This window comes from Labeo rohita, chromosome 13 (assembly GCF_022985175.1).
Source record: "Labeo rohita strain BAU-BD-2019 chromosome 13, IGBB_LRoh.1.0, whole genome shotgun sequence".
NCBI classification, from domain to species: Eukaryota; Metazoa; Chordata; class Actinopteri; order Cypriniformes; family Cyprinidae; genus Labeo; species Labeo rohita.
In genome coordinates, this window is record NC_066881.1 from 5,641,733 (window position 1) to 5,663,033 (window position 21,301).

The 21,301-nt window shown below is 37.6% G+C and overlaps 1 protein-coding gene across 2 annotated transcripts; it reads right to left on the reverse strand.

Annotated features, from left to right (window-relative positions):
* Positions 1 to 15,503: 15,503 nt before the first annotated feature.
* On the reverse strand, positions 15,504 to 20,480 carry dld (deltaD). Of its 2 annotated transcripts, XM_051125491.1 has the most exons (11): positions 19,969 to 20,480; positions 19,587 to 19,883; positions 19,127 to 19,187; positions 18,773 to 19,030; positions 18,136 to 18,196; positions 17,906 to 18,036; positions 17,636 to 17,805; positions 17,328 to 17,544; positions 16,437 to 17,241; positions 16,244 to 16,349; positions 15,504 to 16,149 (listed from the first exon to the last, which is right to left on the reverse strand). In XM_051125491.1, the coding sequence occupies exons 1-11, from the start codon at positions 20,014 to 20,016 to the stop codon at positions 16,144 to 16,146; spliced, it is 2,160 nt and encodes a 719-aa protein (XP_050981448.1). In that variant the 5' UTR covers positions 20,017 to 20,480; the 3' UTR covers positions 15,504 to 16,143. The 2 variants fall into 2 exon arrangements, with proteins under 2 accessions (XP_050981448.1, XP_050981447.1); XM_051125490.1 differs by lacking the exon at positions 15,504 to 16,149 and having other exon boundaries at positions 16,235 to 16,349.
* Positions 20,481 to 21,301: the final 821 nt, after the last annotated feature.

Below are 21,301 nucleotides of genomic sequence, written 5' to 3' on the forward strand. Positions count from 1 at the left end.
ACCAAAGTATATTATAGACTTTTCATTAAGACTCTAAAGAATCTTATCAACTTGTGGAAAATGGGCATCTGATGACCCCTTTAAGTAAATTAATAATACACTCTTAAAAATAAAGGTGATTTAAAAGGTTCTTCACAGCGATGCCATAGAAGAACCATTTTTGGTTCCACAAAGAACCATTCAGTCAAAGGTTCTTTACAGAACCATCTCTTTCTTACCTTTTTATAATCTGAAGAACCTTCTTTTGCCACAAAGAACCTTTTGTGAAACAGAAAGGTTCTTCAAATGTTAAAGGATCTTTATGGAACCATTTAAACAAAAAAGGTTCTTCTATGGCATCGTGAAGCATCTTTATTTTTTTCAAGAGTGTATTACTTCTGAAAGGAGTAACTAGTAATGTGTGATATTTTAAATTAGTACGTAATGAGCCCAACACTGTTAGTGACAGTGTTGGGGGTAACGCATTACAAGTAACCAGTGTTGGGAGTAACTAGTTACATGTAACGGAATTACGTAATTTAATTACAAAATAAATGTAATTGTAATTAGTTACAGTTACTGAGAAAAAATGTGTAATTAAATTAGAGTTACTTTTGAAAAATGCCAGTGATTACAAAGGGGATTACATCTGAATTTTTTCACACACCCACCCCCACTTACAGATTCAATTGACCTCTTTCATAAATTGCATTGGCTGCTCTAAAATGAGACACCAATGTTTCAGGAGTTTAGGACACAGAATAGGACACATGCTTATTCGATAACCGTTTTATTTCCTATTTGGGTTTATGCATAAACTTTATTTTTTAAGATTGTTTATTCCAAGGCATTGTTAGATGCTAGTGTTTTCTGTCATAACTATGCAAGCATTTGATTTCAAACCCAGTATCATAGCTATTTCTTGTTATGATGTTATTTATGTTATGATCTTGTTATGACATATAACACAACTGTGCTCACGGTGACCCGAGTTCGATTCCTGTCTCGAGATCCTTTGCCAATCCCGCTCCCCTCTCTCCTCCCAGCTCTTTCCTGTCATCTCTCTACTGTCCTATCACAATAAAAGGCATAAAAAAAGCCCAAAAATATAAGTAAAAAAAAAGTCAGTGCTTGATAATTTTTCTTGGTGGAAGCTTTGCGTTTTGTTAGCTAATAAAATATTATGATAATATTATGTGTACAATTTTTTAATTCTGTTATCCTGGTGTCGTGGACTTGCTCTGTTGTTTCATACAAACGCAGCTGCTGCCATGTGTGTTTTTTTTTTTTTTTTTGTACACTATAATGGATTATAAAATAACTAACAAACTAGTACTACTACTTAATTATTTATGTGGTGAAATGCTGTGTAAGAAAACTGGTATAACTGCACTGTATCCATAAAATGTCTAGTTTGAACTTGCCGTTTGCTAGAAACTGATTTCTTCATGGAAGCTTTGCGTTCAAATATTTAATCTCAGATCAGTGTTTCGTGTCTAATAATTTTGACACGAAACATCTAATAATCTATCAATCAGCTGTGTAATAAGTGGGATAATGTACATTCAGACAATTGTTATCGCAAAATAAAGATGTATATTATCCCTTACTTATTATAATCTTAATTCAAGTGATAAAGGATTTTGAAAGTCTGACAGTAATCAGTGTTGAGTGCTACTGTAAGGTTAACTCTGCCTGGTTTAAATGTTTCAAAATGATTAACAGTTGAAAAAATTAGAAATTTAGAAAAGTAATCAAAAAGTAATTAAAAGTAATAAGTTACATTACTTTAATAAAGTAATTGAAAAGTTACACTACTTATTACATTTTAAATCAAGTAACTTGTAATCTGTAACCTATTACATTTCCAAAGTAACCTTCCCAACGGTGCAAGTAACGCGAGTTATGTAATAATATTACTTTTTTCAAGTAACTAGTAAAGTAACGCATTACTTTTGAATTTCTAAGAAAATATCTGAGTTACTTTTTCAAATAAGTAACGCCAGTTACTTTTTTCCCGATTTATTGATTGACAAGTCTCCTGTCGGGAAATTGGGAGTAAACATGATGTTACTGTATTTTAGCCTAAACGTGAACATGCATTAATTCATCTCACTCACAAAAACAGATTCAGTATTCCTCAAAACATTTGTGCTTCATTTTTTTATAGCTGAAGAGTGATCTCCTGCATAAATGTACTTTTCTTTCAGCCTGAGGTGAATTCATTTCACTTTTGGTGTAAAAGGGCTTTTACATTAGAATTGTTTTATATTAAAAACAAAGCAGCAAGCCCTGCCCAGATTTGAAAAGTAACGCAAAAGTAATGTAACACATTACTTTCCATAAAAAGTAACTAAGTAACGTAATTAGTTACTTTTTCAGGGAGTAACGCAAAATTGTAATGCATTACTTTTAAAAGTAACTTTCCCTAACACTGTTAGTGATATATATCACTAATAAAGCCAACCAGTTGTCAGTATAAAATGCAATATGAAAATATGTGGCCAAAACAAGTCAAGATAAGGAACTTGCTATTAAGGTAAAAATTAAAGGGGTCATATGATGTCGCTAAAAAGAACATTATTTTGTGTATTTGGTGTAATGCAATGTGTTATGTGGGTTGAGGTTAAAAAAAACCCCACATACTGCACATAATTGTTGTTCCTCTCTGCCTCGCCTTTCTGAAATGCTTTGATTTTAACACAGCTCATAGATTTGAAAAACAAGGTGTTTTCTGATTGGCCAGCTATCCAAGTGCGTTGTGATTGGCCGAATTCCTAAAGCATGTAGCGGAAATGTTACGCCCTTTACCATGTTGTGATGCCGCAGCATTCTTACACGACGTCCCACAACAACCACTCTCTTGACTGGCACGAATATTACTGACTTAACCGGAAACAGTTTCCAACATGCAGCCAGCCAGTTCTATTATTATTAAAGGGCCATACACATATAATAACCAAAGCAAGTGGAAACACCTTTTTAAATACTTGCAAAGTTGAAATAACCTCACTTTATAGTGTGCACAGCTGGAATTGTAGGCTACTCTCTCAGCTTCAGGAAACAATCCTCCGCAAAATGTGCTGCACATATACTTGAATATTTGCGTTGTACTGTTCTGGAACAGTACATATAATACTGTTGTACATATAACTAAACCACTGATTTCTAGTTGTGTACTCATTTGAAAGGCCAAACAAAGTACTTTTTGCATCATATGATCCCCTTTAAATCATATTCAATATTTTAATGCACATTCCTGGACTAAAAAAAATTGCTGTATTATTGAAAAATATTAGTGCTGGGCAACAATTAATCATAATTAATCACATCCTGAGTGTAATAAAAGGCCACTCTAAAGTGTGCAGTTTTACTGTACTGGGGGGTCCAAAAACCAGTCAGTATCTGGTGTGACCACCATTTGCCTCACACAGTGCAACACATCTCCTTCACGTAGAGTTGATCAGGTTGTTGATTGTGGCCTGTGGAATGTTGGTCCACTCCTCTTCAATGGCTGTGTGAAGTTGCTGGACATTGGCAGGAACTGGAACACGCTGTCATATTCGCCGATCCAGAGCATCCCAAACATGCTCAATGGGTGACATGTCCAGTGAGTATGCTGGTCATGCAAGAACTGGGATGTTTTCAGCTTCCAGGAATTGTGTACAGATCCTTGCAACATGGGGGCGTGCATTATCATGCTGCAACATGAGGTGGTGGTGGTGGATGAATGGCACAACAATGGGCCTCAGGATCTCGTCACGGTATCTCTGTGTATTCAAAATGGCATCAATAAAATGCACCTGTGTTCGTTGTCCATAACATACACCTGCCCATACCATAACCCCACCGCCACCATGGGCCACTCAATCCACAGAGTTGACATCAGCAAACCGCTCACCCACACAACACCATACACGCTGTCTGCCATCTGCCCTGTACAGTGAAAACCGGGATTCATCCGTGAAGAGAACACCTCTCCAAAGTGCCAGATGCCATCGAATGTGAGTGAGGTTGAGACCCCGATGACGACGACGAGCATGCAGATAAGCTTCCCTGAGACAGTTTCTGAAAGTTTGTGCAGAAATTCTTTGGTTATGCAAACCGATTGTTGCAGCAGCTGTCCGGGTGGCTGGTCTCTATCTTGGAGGTGAAGATGCTGGATGTGGAGGTCGTGGGCTGGTGTGGTTACACGTGGTCTGTGGTTGGATGTACTGCCAAATTCTCTAAAACGCCTTTGGAGACGGCTTATGGTAGAGAAATGAACATTTAATTCACGGGCAACAGCTCTGGTGGACATTCCTGCAGTCATCATGCCAATTGCACACTCCCTCAAAAATTGCGACATCTGTGGCATTGTGCTGTGTGATAAAACTGCACGTTTTAGAGTGGCCTTTTGTTGTGGTCAGCCTAAGGCACACCTGTGCAATAGTCATGCTGTCTAATCAGCATCTTGATATGCCACACCTGTGAGGTGGATGCATTATCTTGGCAAAGGAGAAGTGCTCACTAAAACAGATTTAGACAGATTTGAGAGAAATAGGCCTTTCGTGCACATAGAAAAGTGTCTTTGAGTTCAGCTCATGAAAAATGGGGGCAAAAACAAAAGTGTTGCATTTATAATTTTGGTCAGTGTGTAAAGACACGCACATACAGTATTTTGAAAATATTTACATGTATTTACATTTATATATTTATAATCATATAATTTATATTATATATAAATACATTTAATATATAAACATAACATATTTTTCTTAAGTAAATACATGCATGTGTGTGTATTTATATATATACATAATAAATATACACAGTACACACACATATATTATGTACACAAAAACTTTTATTTTGGATGTGATTAATGGCCCAGCACTAATAAATATAAATATGTTTTCTAATCTTTCTCAGACATGCTGAATTATATTATTGGAAATATATTCTAGTTTAAATTTATATTAAATACAATAAGATGAACTTAAGAGTACTATTTGACCTACTTAAGTAGGACTTAAGTATGTGTCATTTCTTGTACTATAATTATGAAATAAGTTTGCCATCGATTGTATTGAGAAGCATTTGTAATAAACAAAAATATACTTACATGCAAAAAAATATATATAATTATTTATTGATAAAGCTGAAATATAAAATACAAATTTGAAATTTTAAATATATTTATTTTAAATGTAATAACAACAACAGTTGACATTTTAATCAAGTACAACATATCAGAAAAGTGTACTTTAAAGCATGACAAAATATTATTAAAACAATGATTTGAAATATACTTTACAGTAAAACTTTTCATTTGACCTCATTAGAAAGTGCATTTAAAATTGCATTTAGGTGTATTAAGAAACAGTCATGAAATTGCACTCTCTTTAAATACAGTGGCTTTTTATTTCATCAATATTATATTATCTGCAAGTACAGTTTTTTAAAAAATATTCTTTTAAGATTTGAAGTGAGTATTTAATACATTCAAATAATTAGCTTTACTTATTAGCAGTCCCTCTTGCCTCCATCCACCTGACTGTACGTAAAACCCACATTTTATGATTTTTTTCTCTTTGAAATATACTGTTTTGCTTGGAGATGTGTTTCAAATGTGGCTTAACCAGTCAGAATTTAGCTGTATTTAAAATCTGAATCTGTTTTAAAATGCTTTTACTCTGTGAATTGTTTTATTTTGAAGTTTTATACATGAAGCTGTTTTTGTACTGAGTCACATTTATCATTCATTTGTTATGAATAACCTTTATCGTTTGGTTTTTGTCCATAAAGTTTCAAATAAAATGAGAAAATATTCAAAGTGAATTCTGTGTGCAAAATATTTAACTTGCTAGATGCATTACAATATGCATATATGCATATATTTAATAAAGAAATCTTTTTATTGACTTTACTGAATCTAGTGAAACTGTCATGACAAACGTTTTTTTTAAAGCAGTTTCTTTTGAAGTACATGTGCCCACAAAAGCAAAAGCGAATAGCTTTGATACTAGAGGATGAAAGTTGTCCTCCAGTCCCAGATGTCACATTGCTCCGTTTTACTGACACTCTGTGTACCAACAGCGGCTCTTCCACCCACTGACTTCTTTTTGTTTGCTCTCAGTTGTCCTGGATGAAACAGTTTTGTTCCCCGAAACGTCCCTTGCAGGACTCTGAATCGCTTCTCTACCAAAGCAAATGAGATCTAAGGGCCCAGGTTGCAATAGTTGAAAGGGGGCGACTCTGCATTGTGAGGACTGACAGGTGACCACTACGCCTGAACAAAGGGTGGGTCATCGCTGTGGCCAAATCCCTTTACGGATGCTCGTGTTCCCCTCTCACCACAATCTGTCAAAATTTAACTTGCCATTGAAGGGATTGGCAGCAGAAAATAGCTTTATAGGGACTACGCCAAGCAGAAGTAAGGTTGCGCACACAGGCCGATTGCGAGGCATGTCGTACACTACTATCACTCATCGCTCCCCAGAACAAAGACGAAAGACGGCTACTATGCGACAGAAAGAGAAGCTATAATCTGTGACGAGATCTGCCCGTGAAGTGGAAACACTTAAACAACCAAGCTCAGCTGAAATTCTTCTCTTGTCATGTAAATGTACTTCACCGTGAAACGTCTTGTGCCGTCATGGTAGCGTCCTGCAGATAAAAGACATAATAACCTGAACTGAATAAAGCTTCTGTGGATAAACAGCACATGGAAACCTGCAACAGAAAAATGAGCCAATGAAACAAGAGTGAAAAAAACAGGATCAACTTGACAAGTTTTCACTGAAGAGTCCTCACTTACAGAAAATTATGCATCTGAGGATTCTGGACCAATGAGATTTGACTGTGGGTGGAGCTATTCAGAGTTTACCTAAACCTTCATATTTCTTCGTTAAAATGTTCATTACGAACTGTCAACTGAAACAATGTACACTGTAAAAAGCAATATGTTGAGTCAACTTAAAATAATTTGTCACCCCGCTGCCTTAAAATTTTCAGTTTTGTCAACTTGAAATGTTAAGCTTTACTAAATGACAACTTAGATATTTAAGTTGATTCAACTTACAATTTTAAGGCAGCCAGGTAACAAACAGCCTTTGAGTTTGACAAACCAATTTTTTAGTGTAGTCAACTCGAATATCTCAGTTGTCACTTGGTACAACTTAATATTTCAAGTTGACTAAACTTATTTGAGTTAACTGAACTTAAAATTTTAAGGCAGCAGGGTAACTTAACAATTTTTTTTTGTTTTTTTTTGTTTTTTTTTTAAAGCACACTAACCTGGACAACACCAACATTTGCATAACAATTGACCTTTTCACAGATTGTGATGAGACATTTCCAACATTGTAAATCTAGCAACATTTGTAATATTTTCATTTATCAAAACTGCATTTACATTTATAACACTATACTTTACATTATATTGCTTTGGCATTAAATTTCAGAAAACTAGTTAAAGGAATACACTGCCCTCCAAAAGTTTGGAAATGCCCTAGAAAAGTGGGGTTTTGGACAATATTGGCATGAATTTAAATTTTAATTTTTGATAATCTTGCACTGATAAGAGATAACACAAACTATGAAAACATATTTTATGACATAAACAGTTTATACATAGAAAAAGCTTAAATTTTCGATTCATCAAAATATCAATTAGCAGCTATTACAGCTTTGCATAATCTGGGTCTAAATTCATTGTATTCTAAATTTAATTGGCAATCAATTGTTGAAGCTATTAAGGTGTGCTGACCCAAAAATCTTTAAAAAACCTGGGCCAAGTTTAAAGCAGTAACCAGGCATCACAGCTGGCAAAGGGGCATGTCTGACTTTGACATGTATATATTGCCATTATTATGTAATCAAAATGAAAATTATTATTGCTGGTCTTCAATGATAATGTCAAGTTATTTTAACGTATTTGCACCAAAAATGATAAGGATTTTTGCCGATATCTTCCAAAACCACACTTTGCCAGGGGTGTTTCCAAACTTTTAGAGGGCAGTGTAGTTCAACCGAAAATGAAAATGTGCTGAAAAAATTTACTCACCCTCAGGCCATCCGAGATGTAGACAAGTTCGTTTCTTAAACAGAACAGATATGTAGAAATTTAGCTTGGATTAAACACGCCGATAGATCCTCTGCAGTGAATGGGTGCCGTCATAATGAGAGTCCAAACAGCTGATTAAAACATCACAATAATCCACAAGTAATGCATGCCACTCCAGTCCACTCCTTAGTTACTGTTGCTATGTCCGACAAACAATGTCGCTCTCACGCTACACATCATGCACATCATGTTCTCATGCAGTCAAAAATACATTTCGGAGCAAAGAGAAAACTGACAACACGCCAACAGACAAGACAGAGCAGATTACTTCTGGTTACTTCTGGTATGAAACAAGGTGTCAGCTTTAAAATCTTGTCATTCTTCAAGAAATTCAAACAGTAAATGCCATTTTGTGGCTCTTTAATGTGTAGTGACAGATCACTGTATTGCCTTTTTAGTAGGGCTGCCCTCGACCAAAGATTTTTCTGGTCGACTAGTAGTCATACATTTTAAGAATTAGTCGACTATTAGTCACACGTTTAATAAGCCATATACAGTAAATCATAATAATGAGCCTTTAATTGTCTACATTAGCCTAATAAGTGCTCTAGCGCATGCAAAAAAAGCTTGTCACAGCACACCGGCAGATATAATAATTATGAATATTTCAAGGAAAAACCGCAAGGATACTGCCTTAAGGTTTTAACATTTTATTGATAAACTACTGCTTTCTTTGTTTTTGGCTTAAAAGATAAAGTTGGCAACACTGACTCATCATCTCCGCAGTAGTGGATGCACCTACATGTTCATACGAATGATGTAATCGGAGAATATTAGTTTTCTGTTTGAATTGGATACTTTGAAACTCTCTATAGACAGCCTATATTTTTTATGTCTTTAAGACAAGTATCTTTAAGACAAGTAGACAAGCATCGTGTTTGCTTTCATTATTTTACAAAAGCACATTTCATTGTTATTGTGAGTGCACACAAATAAATGTAGAATCTTTACAAATTTGAAAGATATATTAATTTTATCTGTATGACCGTATTTTATAACCAAGTGACCGTAACGGTGCCTACATCTGTCATGCAGTAAGTGTGCTACTAGCTTCCACAATCCGCACAGACACTTCAATAGCGCACATTTTTCTAGGTTAACATTATATTGAGCTGCCATGTAAAGCTGCTACTTACATATCTCAGATGAAAATCTGTATTTGAGGTCAATAAATGATAGGTGAGTGTTTGGATGTCCTGCCCGATGTACTATATTACCACATAGACCAGCCGTTAACGATCTGTCCATCACAGACTACGTGACTTTTTTTCCTGCGACTAAGCAACTAATAAAATTTTGGTCGACCAAGCCTCTTCTCACGACTAACAGTTAGTTGACTATAAGGGGGTTGCCCTACTTATCAGATCAATGGACACACGAACTTTACTTATTTACTTCAAACACAAAATAAACATGACTGGATATCAGAACGTATTTTATTTCAAATGCGGAAAGACGTCAGTTAACACAATTTTTCAAGTTTAAGTCCCCCGAAGTTAATCTAATCTCCTGTCTGATTTGTTTGTCAGACATAATGGCATGGTCGCTTAATGGCTTGTGATGCGAAAAGCTGTTTGTAAGAAACAAATTCATGAAGACATTTTTAACCTCAAACAAAGTCCACTATCTATAATATAACTGTCTTCAGTGAAAAAGTTGTTTAATCTGAATCAGGTAAGAAATATGCACAGGTCAGGCAACGAAAATAGTTCTAAACAAAGAATGGATTTTGATATGAGAGGACAACAGATGATGGACTTTTTCACTGGAGAAAGCGTTATTATAGATTATACATCTTGAATGGCGTGAATGTGAGTACATTTTCAAAAATCCAACTATTATGACTTCTGCTTCTGAGCTGCTGTGACAAAATATGAAAAGGGTGCATAATATAGCTTTCTCCAGTGAAAAAGTTGATTAGTCTTAATCAAGTGGGAAATATACACAGATCAGGCAAGTTTACAAATGAAAACAGCTCTTAACAAATACACAAATGTGGATGGATTTCAATGTGAGAGGACAACAGGAGATGGAATTTTTCACTATACACTCTCAGAAATAAAGGTACAACAGCTGTCACTGGGGCATCTTTGATGGCCTTAGATTGGATACATTTTCAGAAAAGTTTATTTTTAGGTGAACTATTCCTTTAACGCAGTGTTTCTAATTCAACAGGAATTTTGTATTTTGCCATTGTAGCAAGTAGGAATGAAAAAATATATATTTGTTATGGTTTCCGTTAACCACTATAGAAGTTTACCCAACTATGATGAGTTCTGCTTCTGGGATGCTGTGAGAAAATGTAAAAAGGGTGTGTAATATAGCTTTATTCAGTGAAAAGGTTGATTAGTCAGAATCAGGTGAGAAATATGTATAGATCAGGCACTATTTACAAGTGAAAACAGCTCTAAACAAATACTATGTGGGTGGATTTTCATGTGAGAGGACAACAGGAGATGGACTTTTTCACTATACACTCTCAGAAATAAAGGTACAACAGCTGTCACTGGGGTGGTACCTTTTCAAAAGGTACATGTTTGTACCAGGGGCGTTTCTAGGATTTTAAAACATCCGGGGCTGGTGCCAAAACATCGGGGGCTATAGGTAGTGGGTGGGAGCTCACATCATGCTCACATAAGATTTTGTTAGACACAAGTGGTTGAACCTGGATCCTTGTGGGTCCGGGGGCATTAAACCAGGGGGTTAAAGACCTTGTCACACTATTAACAATAGTAAATAGTAATCACTGCAAATAGCAAACATATCAAAGTATTATAACAAAATTATAACATTACAAAATATGTTAGACAAATAAAATTATTTATAACTATAATAAAAATATTTATAACTGTAACAAATATATAGTTGCATGCAAAAACTGGGCCCTATTTTTTCCCCAAATTCTGTTTTATTTTATTTTTTTCAAATTCTGTTTTCTGTTTTCATTTTTGTGGTCTTCGTTTTAATGGTTAAATTTAGTTGTATTAATCAAAATGTAATTAATCATGTGTAATTAATTAAAACCATGAATCTTATACAATTTACTGTCAATTTATCAAAAGTTAAGAAAAATTACGTTTAGGAAATGTGAAATGTTTTATTTTTTCTCACTTTACGTTTTATTGTTACCAAATATGTTTTAGCATGTCTGTTTATTTGAATGTTTAAAAACAACTTTTATTTATTTTTACAATAGCCTTACGGAATTCTGTGTTGTGTATTTTTCTGGTTATTAAATGAAGGTATAAAATATTGATTTAATTGATCTTTTAATGAAAATTATAGTTTATTTTTGGCAAATAAAGGTGATTTACTATTACAATGTAAAACATTGAAAGAAATATTGTGTGATTTTTTTTTAATAAATTTGTATTAATTAATAGTAGTAGTAGTAGTAGTAGTAGGCACGTACATTATACTAAATGATTAATAAAGTTAAACCTAACTTTTACTTTGACGGGTTGCCGTGAATACCTTTAAATGTCTGTGTTTATATTTGACGCTTGTTTTTCTCGAATAAAACAGTGAAACGCTCATGAAGTGACTCTCAGAGCAGTTCTGGAGATGTTGTTAATGTATGTATGTCCTTTATGTCCGTTATGAAACGGCAGACGCTGAAATCACTGCACGTGTCAGTATTACATGTGTAGAAAACGAAACCTCCCATCCGCGCCGTTCATTCATGAAAAGACACGCAGAACATGCAGGATTCATATTTAAATATTCTTTTGCGGCATAATATTTACAGATACTAGTCCATATCGCGACTTGATTTAAGCTTAATGACCAACTTTTGATTAATTCATTCAACTTTGACAAATTCCGTGTAAATCATAAGGCCATACAAAAAACATTCGGGGCTGGAGGAAAAACTTTCAGGGCTTGAGCCCCGAATGATTAGCCCAGTGACAGCTTTTGTACCATTATTTCTGAGACTGTAAGAAAACCAGTCAGTTCACATAGAGTTGATCAGGTTGTTGATTGTGTCGTATACGTCGATCCAGACAATCCCAAACATGCTCAATGGGTGACATGTCTGGTGAGTATATGCTGGCCATGCATGAACTGGGATGTTTTCAGCTTCCAGGAATTGTGTACAGATCCTTGCAACATGGGGCTGTGCATTATCATGCTGCAACATGAGGTGATGGTCGTGGATGAATGGCACAACAATGGGCCTCAGGATCTCATCACTGTATGTCTGTGCATTTAACATGGCATCAATAAAATGCACCTGTGTTCATTTTCCATAACATCCGCCTGCCCATACCATAACCCCACCGCCACCATGGGGCACTGGATCCACAACTTTGACATCAGAAAACCGCTCACCCACACGACGCCATACACGCTGTCTGCCATCTGCCCTGTACAGTGAAAACTGGGATTCATCCGTGAAGAGAACACCTCTCCAAAGTGCCAGATGCCATCAAATGTGAGCATTTGCCCACTCAAGTCGGTTACGACGTCGAATTGCAGTCAGGTCGAGACCCTGATGAGGATGACGAGCATGTAGATGAGCCTCCCTGAGATGGTTTCTGACAGTTTGTGCAGAAATTCTTTGGTTATGCAAACCGATTGTTGCAGCAGCTGTCCGGGTGGCTGGTCTCAGACAGTCTTGAAGATGAAGATGCTGAATGTGTGGAGGTCCTGGGCTGATGTTGTGAGGCCGGTTGGATGTACTGCCAAATTTTCTGAAACACCCTTGGAGATTGCTTATGGTAGAGAAATGAACATTCAGTTCACGGGCAACAGCTCTGGTGGGCTGTTAGAATAGGCCTTTATGTACATAGAAAAAGTCTTTGAGTTCAGCTCATGAAAAATGGGGGCAAAAACAAAAGTGTTACGTTTATAATTTTGGTCAGTGTATATATATATATATATATATATATTTGATATATTTGTTGAAGTTTCTGTTTACCAATACAGAAGTTTACTTCTATTCAGGCTTCTGGCCTGCTGTAAAAATGTGAAAAGGGGACATAATATAGCTTTCTCCAGTGAAAAAAATTGTTGATTAGTCTAAATCAGATAAGAAATAAGCACGTATCAGGCAAGTTTACAAGTGAAAACAGCTCTAAACAAATAAAAATAAAGTTTCTTTATTGGCATGGATGGTTCCATGAAGAACCTTGAACATCCATGGAACCTTTCAAATTCTATATTTTGTTCTATATAGTGGAAAAGTATTCTTTCGATTTTTAACATGTTCTTTAAAACAGGTTCTTTTAAGAACTGTTTACTGAAAGTTTCTTTGGGGGAACCAAAAATAGTTCTTCTATGGCATCACCACAAAAACACCCCTTTGGAGCCTTTATTTTTAAGAGTGTATATGGGTGGATTTTGATGTGAGAGGACAACAGAAAATTGACTTTTTCACTACAGGAAGTGTTGTACATCTTGGATGTCCTGAGGGTGACTACATTTTCTAAAATGTTCATTTTTAGGTGAATTATTCCTTTAACACTTCTGCGTGAATGTTTCTAATGCAGTGGGAATGATCTTTCTTTGACATCTCTGCTTCTGACTGTAATCAATCTCTCAATATTTGGAAGATATATGTATATGTATATATATGCAAAAAATATATATTTGTTGTAGTTTCCATTCACCACTATTAAGGTTTACCCAACTATGGTGACTTCTGCTTCTGAGAAAAAATGTGAAAAAGGTCTGCTGTATTGCATCTTTTGGTCTTGGTTGATTAAGACAAACTAATGATGAACAAAACATGTAATTGTACCATGATGATAAACAGAAAAGTGTATAAAAAGGGATTACACTAGAGCTTTTACCCCACTGTAGTGTAACAGCACTACTTGTAACATGTATTCACATTTAAATCTTTCCACTCTCAGCCTGATGTGACTATTAAGAATATTCTGATTGTGGCTGTGCTTTTTTTGTTTTTAAATAATATTACAGCACAAGTATTTTGCTAATGAATAACACACCAAACACACTGTTGAAAGCACACGACTGAAAAAGATCTGATAGAAGATATTTGCCGCAGGCTGCTGAGCAGTGCATCAGGCCTACACTGAATGAAGAAACAAAAGAACTGCTTTAGGCCTGTCTCCTGATATTTTCCAACTCAGCGAAATCCTATTGTGCGAGTGAAAAAAGTTAAGTTAAAAGCTTAGCGTGGTATGTGAAAGCAACTGTCCAACAGTTGGGTAATACCAGTGAATACTTTTCACTGTATCCTCTCTGAACCCACAACCAAAGACTCGACACGTTCTACAGAGCTCAAGTCACTTATTACTTTACAGTTAATGATCTAAAGGAAATATCAGACCATATTCATCCTTACTGAACTTTATATACTCTCCTTTACCTGCTATATATCAAACATTTCACAAACACATATATAATTTTGTTGGAATTGATGTGTATGATCTATGAAATGGAAATAACAGCATAGTGTTAATGTTAATGTTTAAATTGTTCTGTTTGAAAATGGCATAATTTATGCTCTTGTGCTCTGAAATTGCAATTTCTTAAAAGCTATTTGTGACCTTGGACCACAAAACCAGTCGTAAGTAGCACGGGTATATTTATAGCAATAGCCAACAATACATTGTATGGGTCAAAATGGTTGATTTTTTCTTTTATGCCAAAAATCTTTGGGATATTAAGTAATGATCGTGTTCCATGAAGATATTTTGTAAATTAAATTGAATGTATCAAAATTTTAGTGCATTACTAACTACTTCATATGGACAACTTTAAAGGCGATTTTCTCAATATTTTATATTATGTAGTTATATATAGTTGTATTTTGTCCAAATATTGTCCTATTCTAAAACAATATATCAATAGAAAGCATTTTTATTCAGCTTTCAGATCACTGGTTTTGTGGTCCAAGGTCACATATATATTAGATGAAATGTCATATCACCAGTAAAATGATTTCATAGTGCTATTCAGTTGTCTGCTTGAATAAAGCGAGCGTAATGGCACCCTTAAATATCTAGTTTAACTTGCAGATTGTAAAAACAGAAGTACTGCACATTTAATTCAAATTAGAATGCTAAGGCAGTGTTAATGTTCTCCATTTGTTCTATATAAGTCACATAATGAGCATGGCTACAGTTTTGACCTAAAACATTCCACCAAACAGAAACTTCAACCAAGTCATTTGCAAAAAGTGGTTTTGATGTTTTTGTCAAAGAGCTCTTATATCCCTAAAATATCCTGCCATCAAGGTCGAGGCTGTAATTTGTGATTACCGGGTGTGTCTTTGTCTCACTTAGTGAGGTAGAAAGGAAAAACATAATAATTTTGTCACATAAATCTGGAGATTAATGACTCAGAGATGGCGAAGAGTTCAACTCTGACCAGTTTCTTGATATTTCATACAGGATTTATTTGGAAAAATATTAAGGTGATTTTTTTTTTTTTTTTCATGGGCAACAGTCATAAAAACAATTCCTGTAAATTTTGACAGCATGTTTAAATACATTTACATAACAGAAAACAGTCACATCGACCCGAAGTGCCTTATTTACAATAGACAAATTTGCAAAATGAAAAAGATTTTAAATTACATCAAACTTCACACACACGAAGAAAGAAACCACAAACACATCGATCACAAATAACACTTAAATAAAAGAAATACAAGCTTTCAAATCAGTCACAAACATGGCAGTGTTTTTCCTCTTCCGATCTACGTAATGATCAGAGAACTTCCAGATACACACTGCGGTCAGTGCATATGCATACACAGTATCCGATTCAATTGTGTGTTAAATACATTAAAAATACAACCCATCATAGTGCAATGAGGTAAAACCGTCCCTACAGGAAGTGCAGCGAGTCCGTTTGGCACGTTCCTGGGAAACAAACTTTGAGAGTCCGAGCCAGTATGGCCCAACGTCCTTTCCTGCAGTCACTGTGTTTACTTCAGTTGAGAACCAGCTCATTCTGAATATCACCTTCAACATAAGTTTCACAGCAGCAGTCACATGAAGGAAACCTTCCCTCTGGTTTGAGCAGCATTACTGGAGTAAAACCTCCTGTAGAACAAGACGAGCTACAGCTCCGTTGTGGTGTTACACCTGGAAAAAAAAGACATACATTTTAGCATTCAAAAATTTAGATTTGCTAAAAAGCCACTGCAGTCAAAAGTAACTGACTGAATTCTCAGCTTACCTCGGTTGCAATAATACATTCATCCTTCTCCTCTGATAAAACGAAGACTGACTGGTACTTTGTGTCTTTGCACAAAGATTCTGTACGTTTCCTCTCTGAAGAATCACTGAAAATGAAAAGAAGCATCTTTAGTACTGCGCAACAAACCCAAAACCATCTTTAGTAACCAAAATCCACTCGCAACAATATTTACCTTTTTAAATGCTTTCTGTGTTTCTCTTGAGAGTCTGAATCGAGAGCTTCGCATTTAGTCGCTTCGCTCTTCTCAGAGTCCTCTTTTCCCAAATCCTCCGGCTTCAGCTCATGAACAAGATTGTAATCCACTAGCGAGTAACGTGATTTGAATCCGTTTTTTTCCCCGCCTGCAGCGTCGCTCTGAAAGTCCACTTTCTTGTTGATGTTCTTCACCTGTGTGGATCCGATGACGCTTACGGACAAGTCCTTGTCTCGGCTGCAGTTGTTGGTTAGGTTGTTCATGGTCTCGATTTCACTATGGCTATCGATCTGCTGGCTCCTCTGCTGCAATTTAAGACGGATGTAGACGACCAAGACGGCGCCGCCGATCAAGACTAAAAGCACTAATATAATCCCAGCGCAAACCGCCGTCCAAGGAAAGGCGCCATCGTCCTCATCATAAGAGTATCTTTTGTCGGCTCCCTCAACGGCTTGTCCCTTTGGGTTCTCTGGGAGCAAGAACTGACAGTTGCGTCCTCCGTAACCTGGGATGCAAGCGCACACATAGCGTGCGTCCCTCTCGTGACAAGTTGCACCGTTGTGGCACGGATTGTGGACACACTTGTTGACCGCAGAGGTGCAGTTCTTCCCAGTGTATCCAGGCGGACAGGTACATGTATAGTCGTTGAGTCCATCTTGGCACGTGCCGCCATTCTGGCAGGGATAGTTGGCACACTCATCGATGTTGTCTTCACAATGAGTTCCAGTGAAACCCTCAGGACACTGACAGAGATAGGAGTCCACAAGATCTAGACACTGAGCCCCTGGAGAAGAAGAAGACAGATGTTAGACAACTGATTCTGAGTCACAGTCTGCATTTGTGACATTAGAATAGAAGCATTCAATGTACCATTTGAGCAAGGGTTGGAGCTGCAGTGATCAATCTTCTTTTCACAGTTGAATCCAGCGTAGCCTGTCGGGCACTGACAGAAGTATCCTCCTTCGGGGTTGTCTGCACAGCGTCCACCGTTGAAGCAGGGACCGTCAGCGCAAGTCATGGCGCTCAGCTCGCAGTTTTTTCCATAGAAACCAGGAGGACACGTGCAGCTGTAGGTGTTTTCAAGATCCTGTGAAATCCAAGGATTGAAAACAAGTTAGGACACTGGACAAAACTCATAAACACAGAATGAAATAGTTCATATATCTACTGAAACTCACAGTGCAACTGCCTCCGTTTCTGCACGGGCTGCCAGAGCATTCGTTGACCTCAATCTCACAGCTGTCCCCAGTGAAACCAGGTCTGCAGGAGCAGGTGTAGCTTCCCTGGCCAGTGTTGGTGCAAGTGGCCCCATTCTGGCAGGGTTTGTGATGTGTGCAGTAATTGAGATCTGCAACACAAAATACAAGTAGGTTAGTCTCCTGCTGCATCAATAGACAACTCTAAACTCTAAACTTGATCAACTACTTTTTACGATGTCAAAGGCTCACCTTGGTTACAGAAGAGGCCTCCCCAACCCTCTTGGCAGTTGCATTGCCATGGCTGTTGGCAGGTGCCATGCAAGCAGCCCGGATAGCGGATGCAGTCGTCACAATACTTTCCACTGAATCCCACTCTGCATCTAAAAACATTAGATGAACTGTTAGTATGTAGTTCACTTCCATTGCAATTAAGGTTGAGTGTTGAACACAGAGGAACTGAAAATCCTCATTGAACTTACTTGCATTCACCAGGTTTGTCGCAAAACCCATGGTCTTCATCACATCCCGGAAGACAGATTGCTGTAAAAAGAATATTTATTTATTAATACCAGTTCCTTTCCGAAACCATTATTATTCTAGAACAGTCACAGCCCGGTTTTACAAAAAAAAGTTCTTCTCACTACCATTGGAAGGACACTCTGGTTAACACAGTTGCACTCATACAAAAGCTCCCCAAACAAAAGCCCCTTTTTCCCCTAACTGTGGGTCAGAAGTCCCCTTTTTCACTCTGTTCATCCAACCCCCCTCCCCATAACGTCCCAGAGTCGGCGCAGATAAGGGTGGACAGCTGGTGTACATGGTGCCAGTGCAGGACAGCTGCTCTATTGTCTACCTTCACTCTGCAGCTGCCCCCTTCCAACAATACCTCACCGCTCTGAGCCAATCAGCGCCGAGCGCTCTGCCAAGTAACCAATCAGGCGTTACTTTTAATCTATGGCACGCGTGCCATTATTTGGCCAACGTCCCTCATTTGAATCACACAAACGCCTGTTGCAACCATAGCGACGAAGTTTGTTGTTGTTGTTTTTCTCGCGAAAACACGCGCGCTAGCAATTTTCACACAGAAAATACATGCTAAATATCATTTATACTTACGTTCTGTGCAGTACTGTCCTTTCCATCCGGAGTTGCAGATAATTTCTCCGCGCTCTCCGCAGGTGAAGTGGCCGAAAGTGTCGTCGCGGGGACGGCAGAAGACCGAGCAGCCCTCGCCGTAGTAATGCTCGTCACAAACGAATCTGTACGAGTACTTCAGCTCGGTCCTCCCACCAACCTGTAGGTCCTGGGACCATTCCTCGCCCACCGTTAGGTGCCTTTGGGTGGTCATACGACTGATGAGACGCTCTGGGTTTTCTGTGGAGGTTTTAATTTTTTAGCGTTATCTCATTGCTGCACAATGATGGCTTTTTAAAACGTGTATTCCTAAACGTAAATTCATTGTCTCCTCACCTGTGGACAGATCGTCGTTGGAATCGGTGTGCAACGCTTCGATAATCAGCGAAAACGTTCCCTGAAACATAAAAAGAACGTGTTAGTATAAATTAAAATGACAAAATTGGACCAGGAACGCATTCCTTCACACCTCCCCGCTGTTTTACATATAACGGAAGATGTGAATGGCTTGAGGTGTGATCGCACTAGGGATTCAAGCCTCATTTCTCCGATTTCACACTTACTTATTGCAGTAAAATGAAAGGTTTCGGAATTTCACACTGAGCTGACAATTATATTCCAACCCAGGGGATGTGACTTTTCCCACCCCGCCAACACGGCTAAAGCCTCTAAAGACCCACATCCTGAATCCTTATGAGTCATTATTGTGGGTTTTTATATGCTGTAAACCACACCAGAACGCACAAATTTATCTAAATATAAAGTATGATGTAAAAAACTAAAACAAGCTACTCACCGGCCATGTGAATCCGAATGAGAACTGAATGGGGTTGGAGAAGGAGCTGTCAGGAAAGCTCTCGGGAACTTGGAAGGAGTTTGATCCGAGCACTGGGGTAACTGCGCCACCGTAGGTGCATGGAGGATCTGGAGATACATTGGCTTGGTAATGTTTCAGGCAAATCCTAAAAAAGGTTTTGCATTCGCATTGCTGAGCCTCTGATGCGGATCCTTTGCAGCAGTTTGCGTTGCCTGTCACCCCTTTCTTGTTAAGAAACTCTTGCAACTTTAGCTCGAAAACCCCAGAACAAAACCCCTGGAAAGAAATCGAAATTGGATTAATTACTACAAGTTGCCAGCACACGGCACACATCTATTGCGAGATCGCTGATTTTAATTACCTGGCTTATCATGACACAAAGCAAAGCAGCTATCATAAGTCGTCCCATGGTGGAGAGGATCTGCACTTTGTTGTTAAGCTTCCACGGGCCAGGCAATTGTATGAGACCGTGTCTCAATAAATCATTGAGACTCGAAGTTCTCCACTCAGTGGGAGGCAGATCTGGTTGATGCTCTGTTGTTTTCACTTTATCTGCTCATGCAAGCCCATCAAAGTCCCCCTTGGAAAAAAAATCAAGTAATTAAATCCCAAATACGAATATAAAGAGGAAACCCCGATGCGCAAAAGGGGGACGAACAGGAAATTCCCTCAGAAGACGATTACTCCAAGTTGTCAAAAGTTTGCAGTCCACTTGCGGATAGTTTAGGAAGCCGAAAAAAATGCTGAAAACCCAGGCGCAGAGTTATCTACGCGTGTATCGCTTATTTTCCGTTTATACAATTGGCGTGGAGATGATCCAAATTACTGATCCAAACTTTCCTCCCGTACTCTTGTTTCCATGTGAGAGACTGACTGGATTGTGCGTGTTTAATGTCCCAGTCCTCCTGCAGCCGGTTATATACAGGCAGCGCCTGCTAGGGTAATGAGATGCAAATGAGCTACTCCCCAATCTGGCTCTGGTTGTCACAAAGGGACACTTTTCAATCTACACCACCCCCAACCCCCCCAAGAAAAAAATCGGCAAATGGTCACTGAGCTGTAAAATGTGCAACTCTTTGCCACTGAGAGAGAGTGGGAGAGAGGAAAAAAATCTAATTTACATACAGGAAAATAAGCAACCTTGAGAATCCTGTACATCCCACTCTGACATTAAACCACAAATTACATCACACATTGTAGGAATGTCGCGATCCTGATAACGGGACAAAAGTACAGGGGTTTATGTTTTTTTTGGGGTTTTTTTTTGTTTTTTGAGCTGTTGTATGCAACGTGACTACACACTGAAAACTGAAAACTTTCTCCCTCTGTTTTTGGATTAATTTATTTTGACTAAATTATTTGGGCAAACGTCATTTAACATATTTGCACTTTTAAAAGATTGGTCACCGTAAAATGTGCTAATAACAATACATGAAATGTTGTAAACATGAAGTAAAAAACATGGAGAATAGCAAACAATTATTTTCATTCACTTTTTTTTTAACCCAAAATACTCTACTTCTAAAATATTTTAGAATATTTTACGGTTTATTATATTACCATTTGTGGCAAGGAAGAGTTAGCCAATTTTGCCCTTCAGTTCATAATGTTTACTAACGGTTTTAAAAGTGAGAACAAAGTCGAAGTAGGCAATTTTTTTCTGGCGCCTCACATAATTAGGTCGTGTAACGTGA

What these genes read in the sequence shown, in the direction of transcription:
- dld (XM_051125490.1), bottom strand. Translation starts at nt 20,016, where the DNA reads ATGGGACGACTTATGATAGCTGCTTTGCTTTGTGTCATGATAAGCCAG. An exon ending in TTTGTGTCATGATAAGCCAG is followed by an intron (nt 19,884 to 19,968) that starts GTAATTAAAATC and finishes ATTTCTTTCCAG; the next exon opens with GGGTTTTGTTCTGGGGTTTT. An exon ending in GAAACGGAGGCAGTTGCACT is followed by an intron (nt 17,545 to 17,635) that starts GTGAGTTTCAGT and finishes TGGATTTCACAG; the next exon opens with GATCTTGAAAACACCTACAG.